General features: G+C 40.5%; 1 protein-coding gene across 1 annotated transcript in view; it reads left to right on the top strand.

The window, feature by feature from the left end:
• Positions 1-19,765, top strand: part of CNTNAP2 (contactin associated protein 2) — a 1,212,102-nt gene that overhangs the window by 652,398 nt on the left and 539,939 nt on the right. Inside the window, exon 11 of the mRNA XM_074985481.1 lies at positions 10,646-10,752. Within this exon, the coding sequence (XP_074841582.1) occupies positions 10,646-10,752 (107 nt within the window). The remainder of the gene's footprint in view (positions 1-10,645; positions 10,753-19,765) is intronic.

The raw sequence follows: 19,765 nt of genomic DNA, 5'->3' as shown, positions 1-19,765 counted from the left end.
GAAACTTTCCCCAAATTCACAACATGGACTGCAAGATGAGAATTTCACAGAAGCCATTTTTAACTCAAGCTGTAACATGTCTAAATAATTAACAAGACATAAATGAGTGATTTTATGCCTTGTTCTCAAGTTAGGTGGGCTCTTTTGCCTTTTCAAATTGTCAAAAGGAGAGGCAATTAAATGACCACAAATTTCATTCCAAGTTAATGTGAAGTTAGTTTTCCATCAGTGGAATGAAAGCAGAACACTATTCAATGTGGCCCACAGACGGACGAGGAAGTAATAATGAGGTGGAGATCTTCAGAGCTCTGCAAATCCACAGATATCCACAGACCATTTGTAAAGTTTGAAGATAAGATGCAGATACAAACTTTTTTAACTAGAAACTTGCAAATCTGTGGCTATAGGTAGACCATATAAGGTGTGTGACAGATTTAACATATCAAAACAAAAAGCAGTCAAGTAGCACTTTAAAGACTAGCAAAATAGGCTATTAGGTGAGCTTTCGTGGGACAGACCCACTTCTTCAGACCATAGCCAGACCAGAACAGACTCAATATTTAAGGCATAGAGAACCAAAAACAGTAAGCAAGGAGGACAAATCAGAAAAAGATAATCAAGGTGAGCAAATCAGAGAGTGGAGGGGTGGGGGGAAGGTCAAGAATTAGATTGAGCCAAGTACGCAGGCGAGCCCCTATAGTGACTCGGAAAGTTCCCATCACAATTTAAACCATGTGTTAATGTGCCGAATTTGAATATAAAAGCCAACTCGGCTGTTTCCCTTTCCAGAACGGTGCGATAATTCCTTTTCAGTAACACACATACCTTGAGGTCATTGACAGAATGCCCCATTCCATTAAAATGTTGACTAACTGGTTTGTGAATCTGGAGTGTTTTGATGTCTGTTTTGTGCCCATTGACCCTTTGTCTAAGGGAGTTAGAGGTCTGTCCAATATACAAAGCATCTGGGCATTGTTGGCACATGATGGCACATATGATGTTAGCAGAGGAGCATGAGAAAGTGCCCGTGATTCTGTGAGTAACCTGGTTAGGTCCAGTGATGGTGTTTAACATATGTGTGGGACTTTGCAGATCTGAATGTATTCCACACCGATTGCATGCAGGGCTTTATAAAAGAGGTTCTGGTTTAACTTAAACTGTCATCAACTTCAAAACAGTTCTAATTCCATCTCTTTCTATTCAGATGTATAAATAGTAAACTCACATACAGTAAACCCTCCAGGTATGCGCAACCAAGTTGCACGTGTTTTGGGTTAATGCAACTGCTGCCCCTGACAGAAGTGGGGAAGCTGTTCCTGTCAGGGGCAGCAGCCTGACTCTGGTCAGGGGAGGCAGCTGCTCCTGTCAGGGTGACAGCCAGTCCGGTTAGGTGTGGCAGCCGAGAGTCAGGCTGCCCTCCCTGACAGGAGTGGGGAAACTGCTCCTGTCAGGGACAGCAGCCTGACTCTAAGCTGCTGCCTCTGACAGGAGTGTTTTCCCAGTCCTGAGAGTGATGGAGAGCTGGGAACTAGGCAACAGCCTGAATCCCGGCTCCCCTCCTCTTGGAGAGCTGAGAAACTGACTGGGGAAGCAGCTCTGGTCAGTTTCCTGGATCCAAGGAGTGGAGTGGAGTTGGGAGCTAAGGTGCCCTGGTTGCCAATTTCCCTCCACTGTCTGGAGCCAGGAAACTGATCAAGGCTGCTGTCCTGGTCAGTTTCCCAGCTCTGCAAGGGGAGGTGAGCCAGGCTGCTTCCTGATTCCCATCTCTCCTCCACTTGGAGGACCCAGGAAACTGACAAGCTCATGGGGAGCTGGGAACCAAAGTTAACTTCAAAGTTAGTTCCTAGTGTGGACACACTCTCATTGTAAATGATCAGTGAACAGATATAATTGAATCATAAACAGGAAAGGAGAAAAATCCATAAAGTTAAATCTATATATGTGTGTGCATACACCCCTGTACCTGAACTATGGGCAGGTATCTGTCACAGTGCAAGGGTCTATTATGCTAAAACATGTGTCATTAACCAGTTACACCAGTTTTCTCACAAATTCACTGAATTTCAGATTGGTTAAATTCAAATCCAGATAAGAGATGTCTTATAAATATGTGATTTGTGTAAATCAAAACAGAAATATTAAATGTCTCAGTTTTGTAGTTTCCAGTGGCTCATCTGTTAAGATACGTAGAGACTTCAGTCTTAGGCCTGCTTCAGAACATATGCCTTGTTTTGGCAATCTGACATCTCATCAGTTGCTGGTCTGTCTTTCAGTTTTACTTTTGTGGGAAGATTATGGAGAATATAGTGTAAATGCAAGTTTGGTATCAGCTGGAATCCTCACCTTGGAAGTGTACTCTTGGTCTCTTCCCCCTTTTTAAATGGGATTTAAATGCCTGACTGCTTTTAAAGACTTTGTCACTGTTGGACAAACACCTGTCCTCATCTTTATTTGCTAGTTATCTCTGATTTTTGTGACCTCAGACTGGATTAGCACATCAATCTGTATAAACGGCTGCCCTTGAAGCCCAAGTGGAAGTTATAGGACTTGCAGAAAACTGCAGGCCACCTGCTTCATGGTTTAGTCTTAAATAATTGGGCCCAGGTTTGTAAATCTATTTAGCTATTGCTGTGTTCAGTGTTGTAAAACCTAAATGACTTAGGAACCTAGATATTGTAAAGTGACTTAGGAGCCTAAATCCCATTAACTTTCAGGTTGCATCTGGTTACTAGCGCTTCAGCAATTTCACTGGCTTCCTATTTGTTCATTTCTGGGTGCAGTTTAGATTTCAGCACTGATGTACAAAAAGTCGGTGTGTCTTGGGTCTTGACTATTTTGAGAGAAATCTGTCTGAGAGAACACTATGTACTTCCACTTCAGTTGACATCAGCTGGAGCTCTCATGTTCATGGTTTTTAACTTTAAATACATAGTGGCTGGTATTGTGGCAGAAGATTTTTGATAGAGGCCTTGATTCATGTTCATTTTCCCTTTTGTTCTGATAAAGCTTAGGACCAACCTTTCTTCTGGTGCAAATCAGAGACTCTCCGCTGACTTCAGTGGCTCTACAGTGAACTACCAGCTGTAACTGATAACTGTGGGCAGGGATAACTTGGTGGTTTGAGCAGTGGCCTGCTAAACCCAGGGTTGTGAGCTCAGTCCTTGAAGAAGCCGTTTGGGGTAAATAGATATCACAGGTGGTGCTTGGCCTGAGCAAGGGACTGGACTAGATGACCTCTTAAGGTCTCTTGCAGTTCTAGGAGATACGTATCTCCAAATGTTTTTATATTTAACTGTAGCCTGGGGTGTCTATACCTCAAGTTCATTATGCAGAGTGTTTGTTTTCACTCAGGCTTAATGAACTGCTTGTGTTGAATTATTTGTTATTCTGTACTCTACTCTATAGGAGTATATATTAACTGTATGTTTTTAAAATGCCTCAAAAGTGACATAGATAGACTAGCAGGTATTACTGCACACAAGCAAGAAATTATTTGGTCTCCTGAATTAGGACAAAGTCAAAAGGATAACTAGTCAAAGGATAATTTAGTCCAAATGAGATAATTACTGTTTTGTTTTCTTTGACTTTTTGAATTGCATCAGTTTTTCCTTGTTCCTTCTGTTGCAAACAATCCGTAACAGCACCTTATTGTTCTTAAGATAACATTCATAACAGTTTAGCAGCCTTTTCTGTGAATGTGTCCTGAAGAATCTTTGCTTAGCAAAATGTCACTGCATATTTTAATACTGACTTCTGTCTGTAAATCACACTGTTTAAAACTGCTAGACATTCTGTGGTTTTTAACCTGTATGATAAAACCAGCTTGATAGCATGGGCCGAATAAATGTAAAGTCCACACACTGTCATAAACAAAATGTGTTCTGTTTGCTTAACAAAGGATCTATTAATGCCATCATCATTTGAGTGTGTGCATTTGTGGGAGATCAAGGTAGGAGACCGCAGCAAATCAAATTTGTCTGGTGCATCCATGGAGTCAGCACCTATACCCCTGTCTGTAATGAACAGCTCTTCAGAAAGTAACTAGAATATATATAAGCAATAATAGGAACAAATAGTACTGCAATAAAATAATTGTGAAGTAATTCTTCATAATTATATGTCATAATTTCCTAAGCAAGTAAAATTCTAAGGCGAATTGACTGAACATACAGGCATGGGTAATCTAGCTACATAATCTGAAATGAAATATGTGCAGGTGCAGAAGCCCTCCCTCAGATTCTTTGCACCTGTACTGCAAAGTGATGGTGGGGGCACACATATATGTTTGGGTACTGTATTATAATACGGATTCACAAGGGACAGAGTTAAGATAGTGAAAATAAACCTAATCTTTTTATGTCTTAACATAAAAAAACCCATAATTGGAGATACACATCTACTAGAACAGGAAAGGACCTCGGAAGGTTATCTAGTCCAGTCCCCTGCCCTCTAGGCAGGACCAAGCATCATCCCTGACATCTATTTGCGCCAATTCATTAACACTAGATGCTTTAGCTGTAACTTTAAAAGTTCTATGAGATATTTCTCAGGGGATAAACAAAAAGTATTGCCAGTGAGTTTACAATGTGTACAATAACACACAGTATTTTGTACAAAGACACTGTTTTATACAAAGACACTGTAATGAACAGCTCTTCAGAAAGCAACTAGAATACATATAAGCGATAATAGGAACAAATAGTACTGTAGTAAAGTAATTGTGAAGTAATTCTTCGTAATTGTATGTCACCTTTTTCCTAAGCAAGTAAAATTCTAAGGTGAATTGATTGAACATACAGGCATGGGTAATCTAGCTACATAATCTGGAATGAAATATGTGCAGGTGCAGAATCCCTCCCTCAGATTCTTTGCACCTGTACTGCAAAGGGACAGTGAGGTTGGTCAGACAGCAGCCTTAGTCAGTTTCCTGGCTCCAGACAGTGGAGGGGAATTGGCAACCAGGGCACCTTCTTAGCTCCTGACTCCCCTCCACTCATTGGATCCAGGAAACTGACCAGAGCTGCTTCCCCAGTCAGTTTCCCAGCTCTCCCAGAGGAGGGGAGCCAGGATTCAGGCTGTTGCCTAGTTCCCAGCTCCCCACCACTCTCAGGACTGGGAAACCACTCATGTCAGAGACAGCAGCCAAGAGTCAGGCCGCTGCCCCTGACAGGAGCAGTTTCCCCACTCCTGTCAGGGAGGGCAGCCTGAGTCTCGGATGCCACCCCTAACAGAAGTGGGCAGTTTAATAGATATGAAACAGATAGGGAGATGAAGGAGCCAGTAAGGAAAGGATTAAAAAGAAGTAAAAGAAGAGTAAGAGGGAATCAGTTCTGAGATATAAGCAAGACTAGGTGGTCTTTGAAGATAAGAAAGAAAAGATTGAGTTCCATGTTGGGACCAACTCAGTACAGCATTATGTCATATGCATTTTTCATACCCTTCTCTTTTCATGCTGTGCTTTTCAGCCATGCAATATGCAATGAAAATAACATCTGTCATGTGATTTGTTCTTTTGTTTACTCTGTCCCCTCAACTATTCAGTGACATGTTTTGGTAGATGTTTTTGTTAGTATTATTGTGAGTTAATTATTTTTAAAATATGCACATAATGGACTTGTCTACACTAGCACTCTTCTTCGAAGGGGGCATGGTAGCCAGCCAGAGTGGGGAATAGCAATAAGGTGCTGCAATGCATATGCAGCACCTCATTAGGCTAATTTTTGCCACACCAACTTTGAAGTTGATAACTTCAAAGCGCCGCCAAGCCATGTAGCCACGGGCACTTGGAAGTACCCACACAACTTTGATGTGCCCTTACTCCCAAACTTTTGGGAGTAAGGGCACTTCCGACATTGCATGGGTTCTTTGAAGTGCTCATGGCTACATGGCTTGACGGCACTTCGAAGTTATCAACTTTGAAGTTGGTATTGCAAAAATTAGCCTAAAGAGGTGCTGCATATGCATTGCAGCACCTTATTGCTGTTCCCCACTCGGGCTGACTACCACGCCCCCTTCAAAGAAGAGGCTAATGTAGATGAGCCCAATGGGATGATTATAGTAAAGAAGGCAAAATCAAAGATGTGAGTCTGGTACTTGAAGCAGAAGAGTGAAATTTGAGATGGCTCTTTGTCCCTGTGGGAATTCCTTTTACCATGTGGGACTAGCTCCTGAGAATATCTTGGACAAAGATTAATTTTACCCTTACATAGAAAGTTCCATTCTGTCTGAACAGAGGAATTTACTACAACCCTGGTCCTGTTTACCTGGGCCCAGGTCATTCAGATCTTTGAAAATAAGGCTGAAACCTTGAATTAGACTTGATGATCCTTGAATGATTTCTTTGAAATCTTGTTAGCTAATTATATTAAACAGTCTCTCCAATCTTGTATTTAGCTGTGATATGGAATAAGTTACCCAGATCTGAAGAAGAGCTTTCTGTAAGCAAAAAAGTGTGTCTTTCTCGCCAATGAAAGTTGCTCCAATAAAAAAGTTGGTCTCACACATCTTGAGCATGAATAACAGTCACAGAATTAAACTAAAATTATAACATAGAGAGTAAGCCATATCGCATAAGGAAAAACCCAACGTCCTTTCATTTGATATGTGAAAAATTGATTAAGTGACACATATAAGAAACTGTCACTGATGGCAGGAACTTTACTTACATGAAAGTTGACAAAATTGTCTGAAGAAATAGGCATGACCAGATCTAAACAAGTATAGGCAAAGTAGAAAAAAAGATAAAATGCCCACATGGGAGTTTGCATAAAAGTTTTAGACAATTTCAATAAGGAAGGTAATACTGAACTTGTTCTGAAAAGAACAGGCATTCTGTGGTTTTATTTAAAAATGGAGAGAATGAGGCTATGTTTCTTTGATCTGTAATCAGGAGAGCTTGGAAGTAAGAGGCCAAAGAGAACAGAATTATAATAATCAAGACAAAAGGAGAAGGTATGGATGGTGTTGGTGTATATGTGGAGTGTGGTGGAGGTGCTGACTGATAGATTAGCAGATATAAGAGGTGTGCAGGAACCATAAATTCAAGTGTGACAAAGGTCTACGGCACAATGATGGAGTTGTGTGAGGATGCTCCCATGGCCAAAACATGAAAGACAATTTTAAAATATGCCAAGTTTTTATACAAGCAAATAATAGAACACACACACACCCAGAATCCATTTGTGTATGCTATTTAAGTGCAAATAGAGCAAAAATGGATTTGGTGTCTTTAATCTATATTGTGAGTACATAGGGTCAAACCAAAAGTCAGGGCTGCAGACCAAAGGTTGAAGCTGGGTTGGAGTCATAAAGGGAGATGTAAGGCTAGAACAAAGTTTCAGGAGGGCACAGACAAGGCTGAAGTGGGATGGAACAGAGCTGTGGCAGAATACAGGGCAGGCTGGTAGCCTAAGGACTTTGTAATGCTGCAGGAGGAATCTTGTCTAACTGACAGCTTTTGTAGTGTCAGTGAAATATTGGTGCCTGACCTGAGTCCTTCTAGGGATAGGCTAGTGCCAAATACCTATGGGCTAAGTCACTGCAGGCTCTGCTTTACATGATGAAGCAGTACAGAGAAGTAGCTGTTCCATGCCTGAGTGATGTCAGTGCAGGTTGTCTAGGAGCAGTAAGTCATGGCACTTATTGAGAATCTCTCTCCCTCACATCTAAAGGTCCCTTCCCCTGCATAAGAGGAGGAGCTTATGGACCCAGGTCTCAAGTAAATCTCAGGGACTATTAGTGAAAAAATGGGACAGGAGTGAGGGTCACAGTGTCAAAAGCAGGGATCTAGAGGTGGACAGTGAGCAGAGAATGCCAGGCAGTTCTTATTGCTCCTGGAAGGAAGCCAGTAAAGACAGCTCTAGTCTGGCTGTGGTTTTGCCTCACAGTAACCATTTATCTTGGTATCTTCTCCAAATCATATTGAAGTTATTACATTCAGCCTACTTGAAATTCCCTATAGTTTGAATCATGTTCCACCTTGAACTGTGCAAACTGAATATTTAGTAAAGTAAAACTGTTAATTTTAATAAAATGTTCCAAGGGAAGTTGGGTTATAGTGACTCTCCAGAAGATGCACAAATTAACCATAGAGAGTCGTGATTTGATGGGCACATTTTCTTAAAACTTTCAACCAATTTTATTAATTAAAAAAAAAGTGTGTTCAGGCAGAAGGTAGATGGTGTCAATAAATATCTATATTGGTTTCAATAGTATATAAATTAAGATAGCATATTTGTTATGTTTATAATACAAGATTAGGTTTACTGCTTATACTGCTGTGACGGTAAGTTATATAGATGTAAAATGCAAAATTGGAAACTGGCATTAGTGTTGCAATTTCATATAAATATCTGTTCAATTTAACAGAGAATTTTTTCTATTTTTATTTTTTATCAAGTGAAAAATGTTTTAAAACACATATATTTTCAAATAGAGATAAGGACACATGAATTAGCTCTGGAGAAGAAATAATTTACCATATATATTGCAAAATACGAATTTAGGGTTTCACAGTTTATGAAATCACAATGTGGTTATAAAAATAAAATCTGGATATACCTGACAAGTTTAAAAGGAACAGAAAATTGCATTCAGAAATAAGGATTTGTGTAGAGGTACAATACTGAGGTTCAGATTAATGTCAGTGGAACTACTTTAAAAGTGTCACCAAAATGCTGTCGATCCATATATTTATAGAAAATTGAAATTTTCCCTATAATTGGAAGCTTGCTGGTATACTTTACAGATTCCTACAAATTACCGTATGCTAATATTAAAAGGTGTAAAAAGGTTTTTCATTCAGCTAATAATTTTAAACATTTTATTAGTTTCTTATCTCTTTAAATTACATAACAGAATTAAGTGACACACCTCATTCATTATAGTATAGTAACAAAAGTAGACGGACGTTGTAGTGCATTTTTCAAAAAGCTTTTACTTTGGGTATATATGCACAATAACAGTTTTGAAGAAGGAGGTGAACTACACTATGGCCAAGTACTTCATGTGTTTCAGTAAAGTGGAAGTGATGCATGCACATAACAGTTTGTGGAAGAAGAAAAAATTAAAAATTAGTAATTCTAAAGTTTATTTTTTATTATGGCATTCTGTGGGTTTAACAAAGTGTCTTGTGTGAGCTGTTACAGGGATGTGGTGCATTTCAATTATCTGTGTGCTAACACAGATTTTATCTGTGTGTTAACTTGTGCTGGTTCCCGGAAAATATTTTCACTTGTTTTGGTCGGTAGGAGTTATCTTAATCGTCTCTTCATGTAAAAATGCACGTTTTGTTCATAAATGTTATTTGGATGAATTCAACATGAAAGGAAAATTCCTTTAACCCTTGATCAAAAAGTATAGACTGCCCTGAGACTATTTGAAATAATTAATAATGGGGAAAATGGCTTCAAAATGAGTTTTCAAAGCATACTCTAATAACAGAAAAGTAATAGTTTCAAAAGCAAACATATTATGATAATTTATATTTAAATGAATCTTTGATAAGAAAGAAACTGTCAAACTCAAATCTTTGAAATTGCATTTTGTGGCTATTTTGAATAATAAATGTATGTTCTGATATAATTTTCCCGTTTTCATTCATTTCCTCAGCTCTCTGGCAATAATGTAGCTGGAGTTGAAGAGTAGGTGGGGTAAAGGTGGTTTATGCTTGTCAAAAGTGAATTAAAGATGTTAAAGCTTTTGTTTTGAAGTTTGCAGAACCTGGTTTGTTTTAGTAACAGAAAGTTGGTATTGACACACACCGTGGCAGCAGCTCCTAGGTGTGGGTGGACAAGCAGACATCACGCCCCCCCCCCACAGCTCCCATGAGGTTCAGTTCCCATCCAATAGGAGCTGCAGACTCACTCCCCCAGGAACATGCTGACCATTCTTTCAAATTGCCCAGGATCTGGACAATTGCCCTCATGGCTCCACCCCTTTGTCAGCAGTTCTTCTTAGTAAGTTCCAACTCAGCCAGTAGGCAGGCTGTCTCCATCTTATCCCATTGTATTAAAGAAAAAGGTTAATAGAATCTCACTGCTGTTCTTTACTCATTTTCAGTTCCTTGTGAGACTTGAATCCATGAACATGGCAACACTTGCAACACAAAAAGCCACAACTTGTGATGTTATTCTTATCCTGGTGCTTGTCATACTGGGCTTTAAAAACTTGATTTATGATAAGTGAATGTATCCTGCCATTGTATTTTTTTTTAACCTGCTGTGTGTTTGAGAAGATGCCATAGCTGGGGCATGATCAATGTTCCCAGTAAACTGCGGCTACTCAGGAAAGATATAAGCGCTGTCCAGCCCATTAGCTGAGGGCCCACATCTAGGTTTTTGTATCTTCTGGCGGTGCACATCCATACATGCCTCGATGCATGTAAAATTTATTTGGCACATGATGGAAAAAAATCCACACATGGATGGAAAATATTAGAGGGAGCATTGACTGTGAGACATCATCTTTGGTTGTTGGTACAGTTTTTCATGAATTCTATTAATCTGCCTAAATTAATAAGAGTAAATTTCAAATGTAAGGCAAACTGGCATTGATATGAAGTTTTGCTTGAGCAACTGAGAATTTCATCATTCATAAATTTTGTCATTTAAGTGTTTTTAATTCTCTTTGTCTCTTGTCCTGACAGGTGCGTGCCCAATCATTGTGAACATGGTGGCAAATGCACCCAAACATGGGACAGCTTCAAATGTACCTGTGATGGAACTGGATACAGCGGGGCCACCTGCCACAACTGTAAGTGATGCTGTGATTTGCTTCAATACCGTGATATAATAAAGGAGACATGCACAATACTGATATCTTTCAGTTGAGATGTAAAGTCCAAGTCAGAACCATTTATGGTTATTAAAGAGCCCATAGAACTAGTTTGTCAGAGAAGGGATTTTGAAACATGTATGTGGCCCTACTTAAAATTCCACTCAAATGGGATATATGGTTTCTTCAATTACTGTCCCAAACCCTTACATAGTGTTGCTGAGACATTTAAAATTGTTGCTGTGGTTGATCAATAACGGTTGGTCTACACTGAAAATTTACATGAGCATAGCTCTCTCTCTCTTTCAGGGGTGTGAAAATCTACACCTCTGAAAGATGCAGCAATGTCACCCTATCCTGCAGCAGAGGCCAACAGTAGGTTGACAAGAATTCTTTCATCCGCTTAGCTCCTGACTCCTGGGAAGGTGGATTACCTATGGGGTGTGAGAGATCCTCCTGTCACTGGAGTAAGTGTTGACATTGAAGGGCAACAGTGGCACTGCTAGTACATTTTAAGTCTAGCTGTGGCCTGGTACTGAATCATGCATCTGTGCAAACTAATTCCTTCACCATTGAGAAAGTCAAACTATTACTTTTATTCTGGTAAGTACTGTAGGCAACACTATTAGTGTCCGCTGCATACAAGCCATATTATAACTACCTCCTCTATTGATATACTGGGAGAAAGGAAAAGGAGTCTTTGTTGTACCTTCTATGGCCTCTGACTTACACAGGCAGGACAAGCTGTTGTATGTGTGTGTTCTCATCTTTCTAGCATACGTTTATTGGGGCTTTTGATTTTGAAAAGTTGTTTTCTCAAATATGTATCTATAACATACATATAAGATAAAGAATAAGATAAAGAAGACTTGTCCATTTACTGTCTTTCTCCGTTGACATGCTGACATAATACCCTCTTAAAAGTATGAGAGAAGTTATTTTAGTGTCACTACCAAAGCTACAAACTAACTCCAAAGAGATAAAAAAATGAATTAGCAGTTAAATTGAGTTTCAAATTGTGCTTACATTTGAATGCCAAATTCTAGAATCACTGAGAAATGTGACAGTTTCTGCTTTTTGTTGTGTAACTCTTCTGCAAGCAGCCAGGGCCAGATTCCACACACAGGGGTGTGTTCCCAGCCATCCAATAGCAGAGCCAGCTAGAGCTCCAACCCAGTAACCTGGGAAATTTACACACCAGCCTGGGCACCTCTGAGTGGCAATACTTTCCTACTCACAAGCAGAATCTGAGTGTAGAAGAGAAACTTTTAATAAAAGGAGGGAAGTAACTTGGCATTAATTTGGGAAATCACCACAATGGGCTCCTAAGTATAAACCATGAGTAAATGACCTATCCCAAGTAGGTTGGATAGTGTCTTTTTCCCTTCAGGCTTTTAAGTCCAGCAACTCAAAAGTCCCCTTCACATACCCAGCACTTCCTTTCAGACATTGCTAAGAGCAGACCCAGAGGTCAGAGGTGCACCTACAGAGTAAGAAGCATCTTATTTATTCCACTGGCTGCTCACCATGCCACTCTGCCACCACCCTGCTGGCTATCAATCAGCTACTGCCAGCCACCTCTCAGCTCCTCTGTACATCAATCTCATAGCAATTTTAAGCTTTTTTGCAGGCTGGACAAAAATAGTGTCCCCTCTAAAGTGATGTCAGCTCCCAAGGACCTCAGCTGTTGGGCAGAAACACATCCCTGCCACAAGTGATTTCAGATCTGAAAGAAATATTTAAAACTAGCAAAAGAGATTTCTAATAGAGCCTTTTCAGCTTCTTTGAACAGTGTGGAGAAACCAGTTAAAGCAGTCTTACAGCAGACTCTTGAGCACATGCAGCCTACTGGTTGGGAGTCCTGTCCCTACTTATTTTCACAGGGCTCTGACATTTGAGTCTTTATCTTACAGAAATTCTTTACACTGAGAGTGACTCCTTCCTTGGGGCAGGTTAACCACAGTCCTGTTCTGTGTTCTCGCAAGAATTACAAACATCATTCATGATATGTCACTACCTTTGCAGTTAATACCTACATAATTTGTGACCAACACCAGCTAAATTGATTATAATGAGAAAAACACCACTCCATTTGCATTTGCTGAATAAGTGTCAAATCTAAGCAAAGCAGAACCAAACTGCGTTTATATAAACAGAAACGGGATCCCTTCTCCCACTCCTCCACCAGCTAGCTGTCAGGGAAGCCTTCATGCAGATCTTGCTTACGGTTGGATTTTTTAAAAAATCAAGTAATCTAATGAAAAAAATCTGACATTTCACAGGTTTTCCATTTCCACTTCAGCTGTGCTATTTTTGAGCAAAATTTTAATGTCAGACTGAATATATTTATAACAATCACCATCTTTAAAGTACAGGTTGAATCTCTGTTACCTGGCACACACTCATCCGGCAACATCTGTATTTGGGCATGATTTTTGTTAGCCAGCTATCCACTTGTGTATGTGGCCAAGTTTCCTGTGCTCACATAAAGTTTGTTTATATCCTCCCCAGAGAGATGAATTACTGAGTAATAATAACTTGTTAGTTATTGTATAATAATATTAATATTGCTCCTGAAGTATGGTCATTTAATAACTGTCAGTTAAGTCTCCTTGAAAGAAAACATAAATCAAGGACAGATGGATCTGAGCCAAAATCCCTATTCTAAAAACCCACTGTGTTTGGTTTGTGGTCTTCTGATGTGTATGGGTCAGCATCACTTCCAGTGGTTTGAACACTGAGAGAGCAATCTTCTCTCATGTCCATACTAAATATCCAACACTTTGCTCTCCTTGCATATGTGAATTTCCACTTAGATCAACAGCAGTACCAAACATGGTTTTGGGAACAGATTATTTGCACTGGCGTGAGATGAGCACTTCTTACAACATTTCTCCACCCCCTCAGTCCCCACCCTGACCTACAAATGCCATAATTTTTATGTAAAGTTTCTACTAAGTTTTACTCTCTGGACACTTGTTATTAGCTTATAAAAAGTATTTTATCTGGATGATTCTCCCCCATGTCTTAAAAGTAAACTCCAAAATTTTTAACAGGATGATCTGAAAGCTTTTCATGAAGGTGATAGTCTCCCAATCAAATACAGATTATGGAGTGGGATGCACAGAGTTGTCATCAATATTCCAGGCTAGGGAATGAAGTCTCTGTTGCAAAATTGATGAGAAGCCAATGTCAGCATATCCATGTGATGACCTCAGAGCATCAGACCTCAGTATATTGTAGCCTGACTTGACATGAGTAATTAGATGTGTGTGAGGCCTGGTTTAGTGTGGTAATGGATCTTTATGTTGGAAACAAAGTCTATATTAGTGAAGATAAGAGGGAACAGCCAGGCAACTATTTCAAAATGGCTAGATAACAATGGATAAGGTATATTGGGAATGTAAAGATGATCTAAAGAGTAAATTGTACAAGGACAATACTTGGATAGAGAATGCTGTGGGGTCTGGTTTCTATACAACCACTAAGCCAATCCTAAAATATGTAATACAGTTAGGGCTGCCAAGCAATTAAAAAAACTCAATTGTAATTAATCCATGATGTAAAAAAAATTCCATTTAATCACATTTAATCTTTAGCACCTATAAGTACACTCAGTCCTCATTTTTGTTCAGGTAGTCAGTCAGATAAACAAATTTGATCACAAATTGCAGTTGATAATCCCGCCTGCTCTTTGTAAGCAGGACAAGGCATTCTTGTGGAAGTATTGGAGCTGGTGTTGCAAGGTATTTATATATAAGATGAGGTGAAGATTCATATGTCCCTTCATGTTTCAACCAACATTCCAAAGGACATACATCCATGCTGATGACAGGTTCTGCTCCGTAATGATCCAAAGTAGTGCAAACTGCTGTATGTTCATGTTCATCATCTGAGTCAGATGTCACCCACAGAAAAAGTTGATTTTCTTCTTTGATGGTTCAGGTGCTGTAGTTCCTCTATCCAAATACTACTCTCGTAAGCTCCATCCCTCGTCCCGCTGAGATTTTGGAAAGCACTTTGGAGTCTAAACATGAATTAAATGCTGTAGCTATTTTTAGAAATTGCACATTGGTTCCTTCTTTATGTTTTGTCACATCTGCAGCATGTAAGTACCTTGCAATGCTGGTGTGACACAACCCAAGGCTTGTCCTTGTGGGTCCCTGCAGTATGTGGTGGTTTAAAAGCAGCCTCAAAGACCCACTGTGTCCCTCACTCTACTTCCTGTACTCGCGGGGGCTTGGTTCACAGCATCACTGGCCCATTCTCATCATTGGCTAGTCCAAAAATACAGTCTTTCAGGAAAAAGGCTCACTCCTTACCCGCTGCCCCTTTAGGGCTGATCTGATGCATGGGGTGGTCTGGGGGGAACCCAATCCCTGCCCACACATCCCAGGTTCCTGCCCAGGGACCCTAGGCAACTCTGGCAGGAGGGGCTTCCCTCTCTGGGCCCTCCTAGTGCCACAGTCCACCTCCCTGGGCCACTTCAGCCAGACCCCCTTGTAACACAACCACAATACCTTCCGCTGATGGCTGCAGTTCTTCTCCCTGGTGAGTCTTCTCTCCCCACTCCACCCTCTATCTCTTTCCCCCTCCTTCCTGGGGGGGAAGCCTTTTTCAGGGCTCCAGAGGCCTTGATTTGCTGCAACTGCTTAATTAGCCCTAGGTGTTGGCCCATCCTGGTGCTGCAGGCTGATACTTCCTGGGCCTTAGTCCTTGAGGAGCATAAAAGGGCACACCCAGCTGCCTATATATCTCCCCTCCCACTGGGTGCTGTAGCTAGCTGTGGGCCTGGGTCTATCACAGCTGGCTACAAACGTTCCATGTGAAAGTTCCTGTTCTCGCTGTCAGGTGACATTATGAATAGGAAGTGGACAGAATTACCTCCCATAAATGTAAACAAACCTGTTTTGTGTTGGTAAGTGGCTGAACAAAAAGTAGAACTGAGTGGATCTGCAAGATATAAAGTTTTACATTGTTATATTTTTGAGTTCAGTTATGTCCCAAAGCCCCCTGCATTTGTAAGTTTTACTTTCATGATAGAAATTCTACCACAGTACTTCATGAGGTGAATTGAAAAATATTATTTATGTAATATATTTCTTTTGTCATTTTACAGTGCAAACATTTATAATAAAATATTATAAAGTGAGCACTATATGCTTTTGTATTCTGTATTAGTAATTGAAATCAATATATCTCAAAACATAAAAAAATCCAAAACAATTCAACTGATCTTCTTCTAGTGTGATTAAAACTTTGGTGGATAGTGATTAATTTTTTTATTTGAAATGATTTTTTTTTGTTAGTCACATGAATTAACTGTGTTGAACTGACAGCCCTAAATGCAGTATAATGTGGAAGTGTATAGAAAGGAAAAAATTTGCAGTGTAACTTTGCATGGTATGCCCAGTACCAACCCCTTCAACTTTTTCTGGATAAGCTCAAATGTAGTTTGACTTTATGTCAAAAACAAAACCTCAAAGCAGGTCTAATGCTACCTGCTGGATTGACAGGAAACAGTTGATCACAGGAGTCAATTTATTACATCTAGTACAGTACAGACATGATAAGTTGACCACCAAGAGCTCTCCCACTGGCTCTGTTACTTCACCAGAACGAGAAGAGTAGGCAGAATCACCAGGATAGAGTCTGCCACCAGTTCACATCAGTGATGACACTGTGAGGAGCAGCTCAACGTGCATTGACTTCAGTGGCACTTTTTCTAATAGCTGAATTTGGCTGAATTTGTGTGACTCAATGGCCTGTTGTGGTGTAAACCAGACCTCGCTCACTAGTTTGGCTCAAATTGTGTAGCTAATGAGATTATTGATTGGATAATATCTTGCAAGCCATCTCAGCATACTCCTGTAAAGTTTCAGAGGCTACACACACACACACACACACACACACACACACATCCATGAGCCAAGTGAAGTTTATCCATTGGCTTGGAGAGGGTCAGAACGTTTCCTCATGCATTTCAGTCTATAGCCGTGTCTACACGTGCACGCTACTTCGAAGTAGCGGCACTAACTTCGAAATAGTGCCCGTCACGGCTACACGTGTTGGGCGCTATTTCGATGTTAACATCGACGTTAAGCGGCGAGACGTCGAAGCCGCTAACCCCATGAGGGGATAGGAATAGCGTCCTACTTCGACGTTCAACGTCGAAGTAGGGACCGTGTAGTCGTTGCGCGTCCCGCAACATCGAAATTGCGGGGTCTTCCATGGCGGCCATCAGCTGAGGGGTTGAGAGACGCTCTCTCTCCAGCCCCTGCGGGGCTCTATGGTCACCGTGTGCAGCAGCCCTTAGCCCAGGGCTTCTGGCTGCTGCTGCTGCAGCTGGGGATCCATGCTGCATGCACAGGGTCTGCAACCAGTTGTCGGCTCTGTGGATCTTGTGTTGTTTAGTGCAAGTGTGTCTGGGAGGGGCCCTTTAAGGGAGCGGCTTGCTGTTGAGTCCGCCCTGTGACCCTGTCTGCAGCTGTGCCTGGCACCCTTATTTCGATGTGTGCTACTGTGGCGTGTAGACGTTCCCTCGCAGCGCCTATTTCGATGTGGTGCTGTGCAACGTCGATGTTGAACATCGACTTTGCCAGCCCTGGAGGACGTGTAGACTTTATTCATCGAAATAGCCTATTTCGATGTCACTACATCGAAATAAGCTATTTCGATGTAGTGTTCACGTGTAGACGTAGCCTATATGAGCAATGAGCAAGAGAGAAAAAGACTTCAATTACAAATTTGTGAATATTTCATCTTAGAAATTTTGTTTACCTTCCTTCTTTTTGACCATGTAGCTATTGAGTTCTGGAGCCATTAACTACAAGAAGGGCCACATCTTCTTAGTGAACTGTGTCGCTGTTAGACTTCAACAAACTCAAAGAAATCAGATTGGTTAAAAACTGGTTACTGAAGAAAAAAATGCCCATGTCTAAGGAACCACACTTGTGAGAAGCCAAATTTTCATTGATGTGATTAATAGCGTGTGCGCAGGACTGCAGAATTGGGCATTGGAAGGAAATACGGAATTTTATAGTTAAAAAATATTTTGGCAAAACAAAGAAAAAAAGGGCACGTGCATGTGTTGAGCCCATTTACTCTCAATTTTCATGTTTCTTTTTCCTGGCTTAACACCACCACTTAAAAATTAATTTTTTTAGGACATGTGAATAGGTGGGGAAGATATTCAGTTCTTTGGGATAGAGGCAGAGAGAGAGGCTTAGTTAAGTCCAGTGAGTCTTTGAAAATAAGCACAACCAATTTTCCTCCTTAAATTCCATTAAGACAGAATAAGGAATAGAGAGAGGCAGGCACTTTCGAGTAATCATAGGTATTACAAAGAAAAAAAAAATCCCAATGCTGTGAACATTTCTGTTAATAGCACTTTCATATAAGTTTTGCAAATCAAATAGCACAATAAGGAAATGACAAGATTGTGCTGGACTGTGGTATCAAAGGGGAGATTTAAAGGGAAGTATCTGTCTTTCAACTCCACCATGAAGCCTCTACAAGCTCTATGCCAGTCCCCAGCCTGAATGAAGGAAGAGGGTTGGTCAGATGAGTGTTGATGCGCTGACCATCAAACAACAATACGAATGAAATTTGATGCCAGTACAACTAAATGTTAAAAGATGCCGGCTCCGACCTAGCCCGGATAAACAAGGTCTGCGATACCAATCGAGCGATCGTGGTTGGGTCGATAAGTTGGCTACCGAAAGAAAATTACATCTAACACATATGCTATCCATTGGAACATGGAACATCTGAACACTGTGGGCAAATGGAAAATTAGAGCTGCTTCGGAAGGAGATGGAGAGATACCGATGTGGTACACTTGGACTGGCAGAGATGCATTGGACAGCATCAGGAGAGATATACGGTGCAAAGTCATTTGGTCAGGAAGTGAAATGAAGTATGAAGCAGGAGTTGGATTCCTTCTTAGCAAAACAGCTAGAAGAGCATTATTAGGATACACACTGGTGAGTGCAAGAGTGATGGTAGTGAGATTCGAAGCAAAACTGTTCAACATCTCAGTCATTCAGGTGTATGCATTCATGTCAGACAGTACGAATGAAGAGATTGGGCTATTCTATAAAGACTTGAGAAAGACGGTGGAGGAGATGATGAAGAAAGATGTGTTGATTGTCGGAGGAGATTGGAATGGGAAGGTTGGAACAGATAACGAAAGTTGGGAAAGAGTCTTGGGAAGGTTTGGATATGGAGAAAGAAATGAACGAGGTGAGAAACTACTAGAGTTTGCTACAGAGCATGAGATGGTGATCTGCAATATGAAATTTCAACAATAGGACTGTAGGAAGTGGACATGGCAATCAAATGACAGGAAGTCCAAGAACATAATAGATAAGGTTATGATAAGAAGAAGATGGATAACATCAGTACAGCAGTGCCAAACTTTCCAAGGAGCAGATATAGACTCAGACCACAGTCTAGTGATTACAAACATTGAGATAAAACTCAAAAGAAAATGTAAGACACAGTTTAAGAAAAGAAGAGAAGTGGCGAGGCTATGTGGGGAAGAAACAGGGAATACATACAGAGCAGCACTCAAAGAGAAGTTTAAGAATATCACCACAGAGAAAGACCTACATAAGAGAGATGCAGGAATATCCACCACTGTAGAAGAGGCAATTGAGCAGACAGTTCCAGAAGAGAAAATCAATAAGAAGTGGATTACTCAGAAGACACTGTAGTTGGTTCAAGAGAAAAGAGTGTTGAAGATCAGGAGAGAAGCTCTCTGGGATGGCAGAACAGCAATATAGGGTGAAATGCAATGACGTAAGGAAAGCAGCCAGAAAGGATAAGGAGAAATGGTTAGAGGAGCAATGTGAAGATATAGAGAGGTATTACAGTGAATGTAAGACCAGGGAGGTGTATAAGACCATTAGGAATATTAAAAGGAAACAGTATCCAAACCAGATTGTGATCAAAGATGAGAATGTAGAAGTGCTCATGAACAGGGAGAAAA

Source organism: Carettochelys insculpta, chromosome 2 (genome assembly GCF_033958435.1).
Source record: "Carettochelys insculpta isolate YL-2023 chromosome 2, ASM3395843v1, whole genome shotgun sequence".
Taxonomy (NCBI): Eukaryota; Metazoa; Chordata; order Testudines; family Carettochelyidae; genus Carettochelys; species Carettochelys insculpta.
Note: the sequence above shows the minus strand (reverse complement) of the source record. Positions and strands in the feature narration are given on the sequence as shown.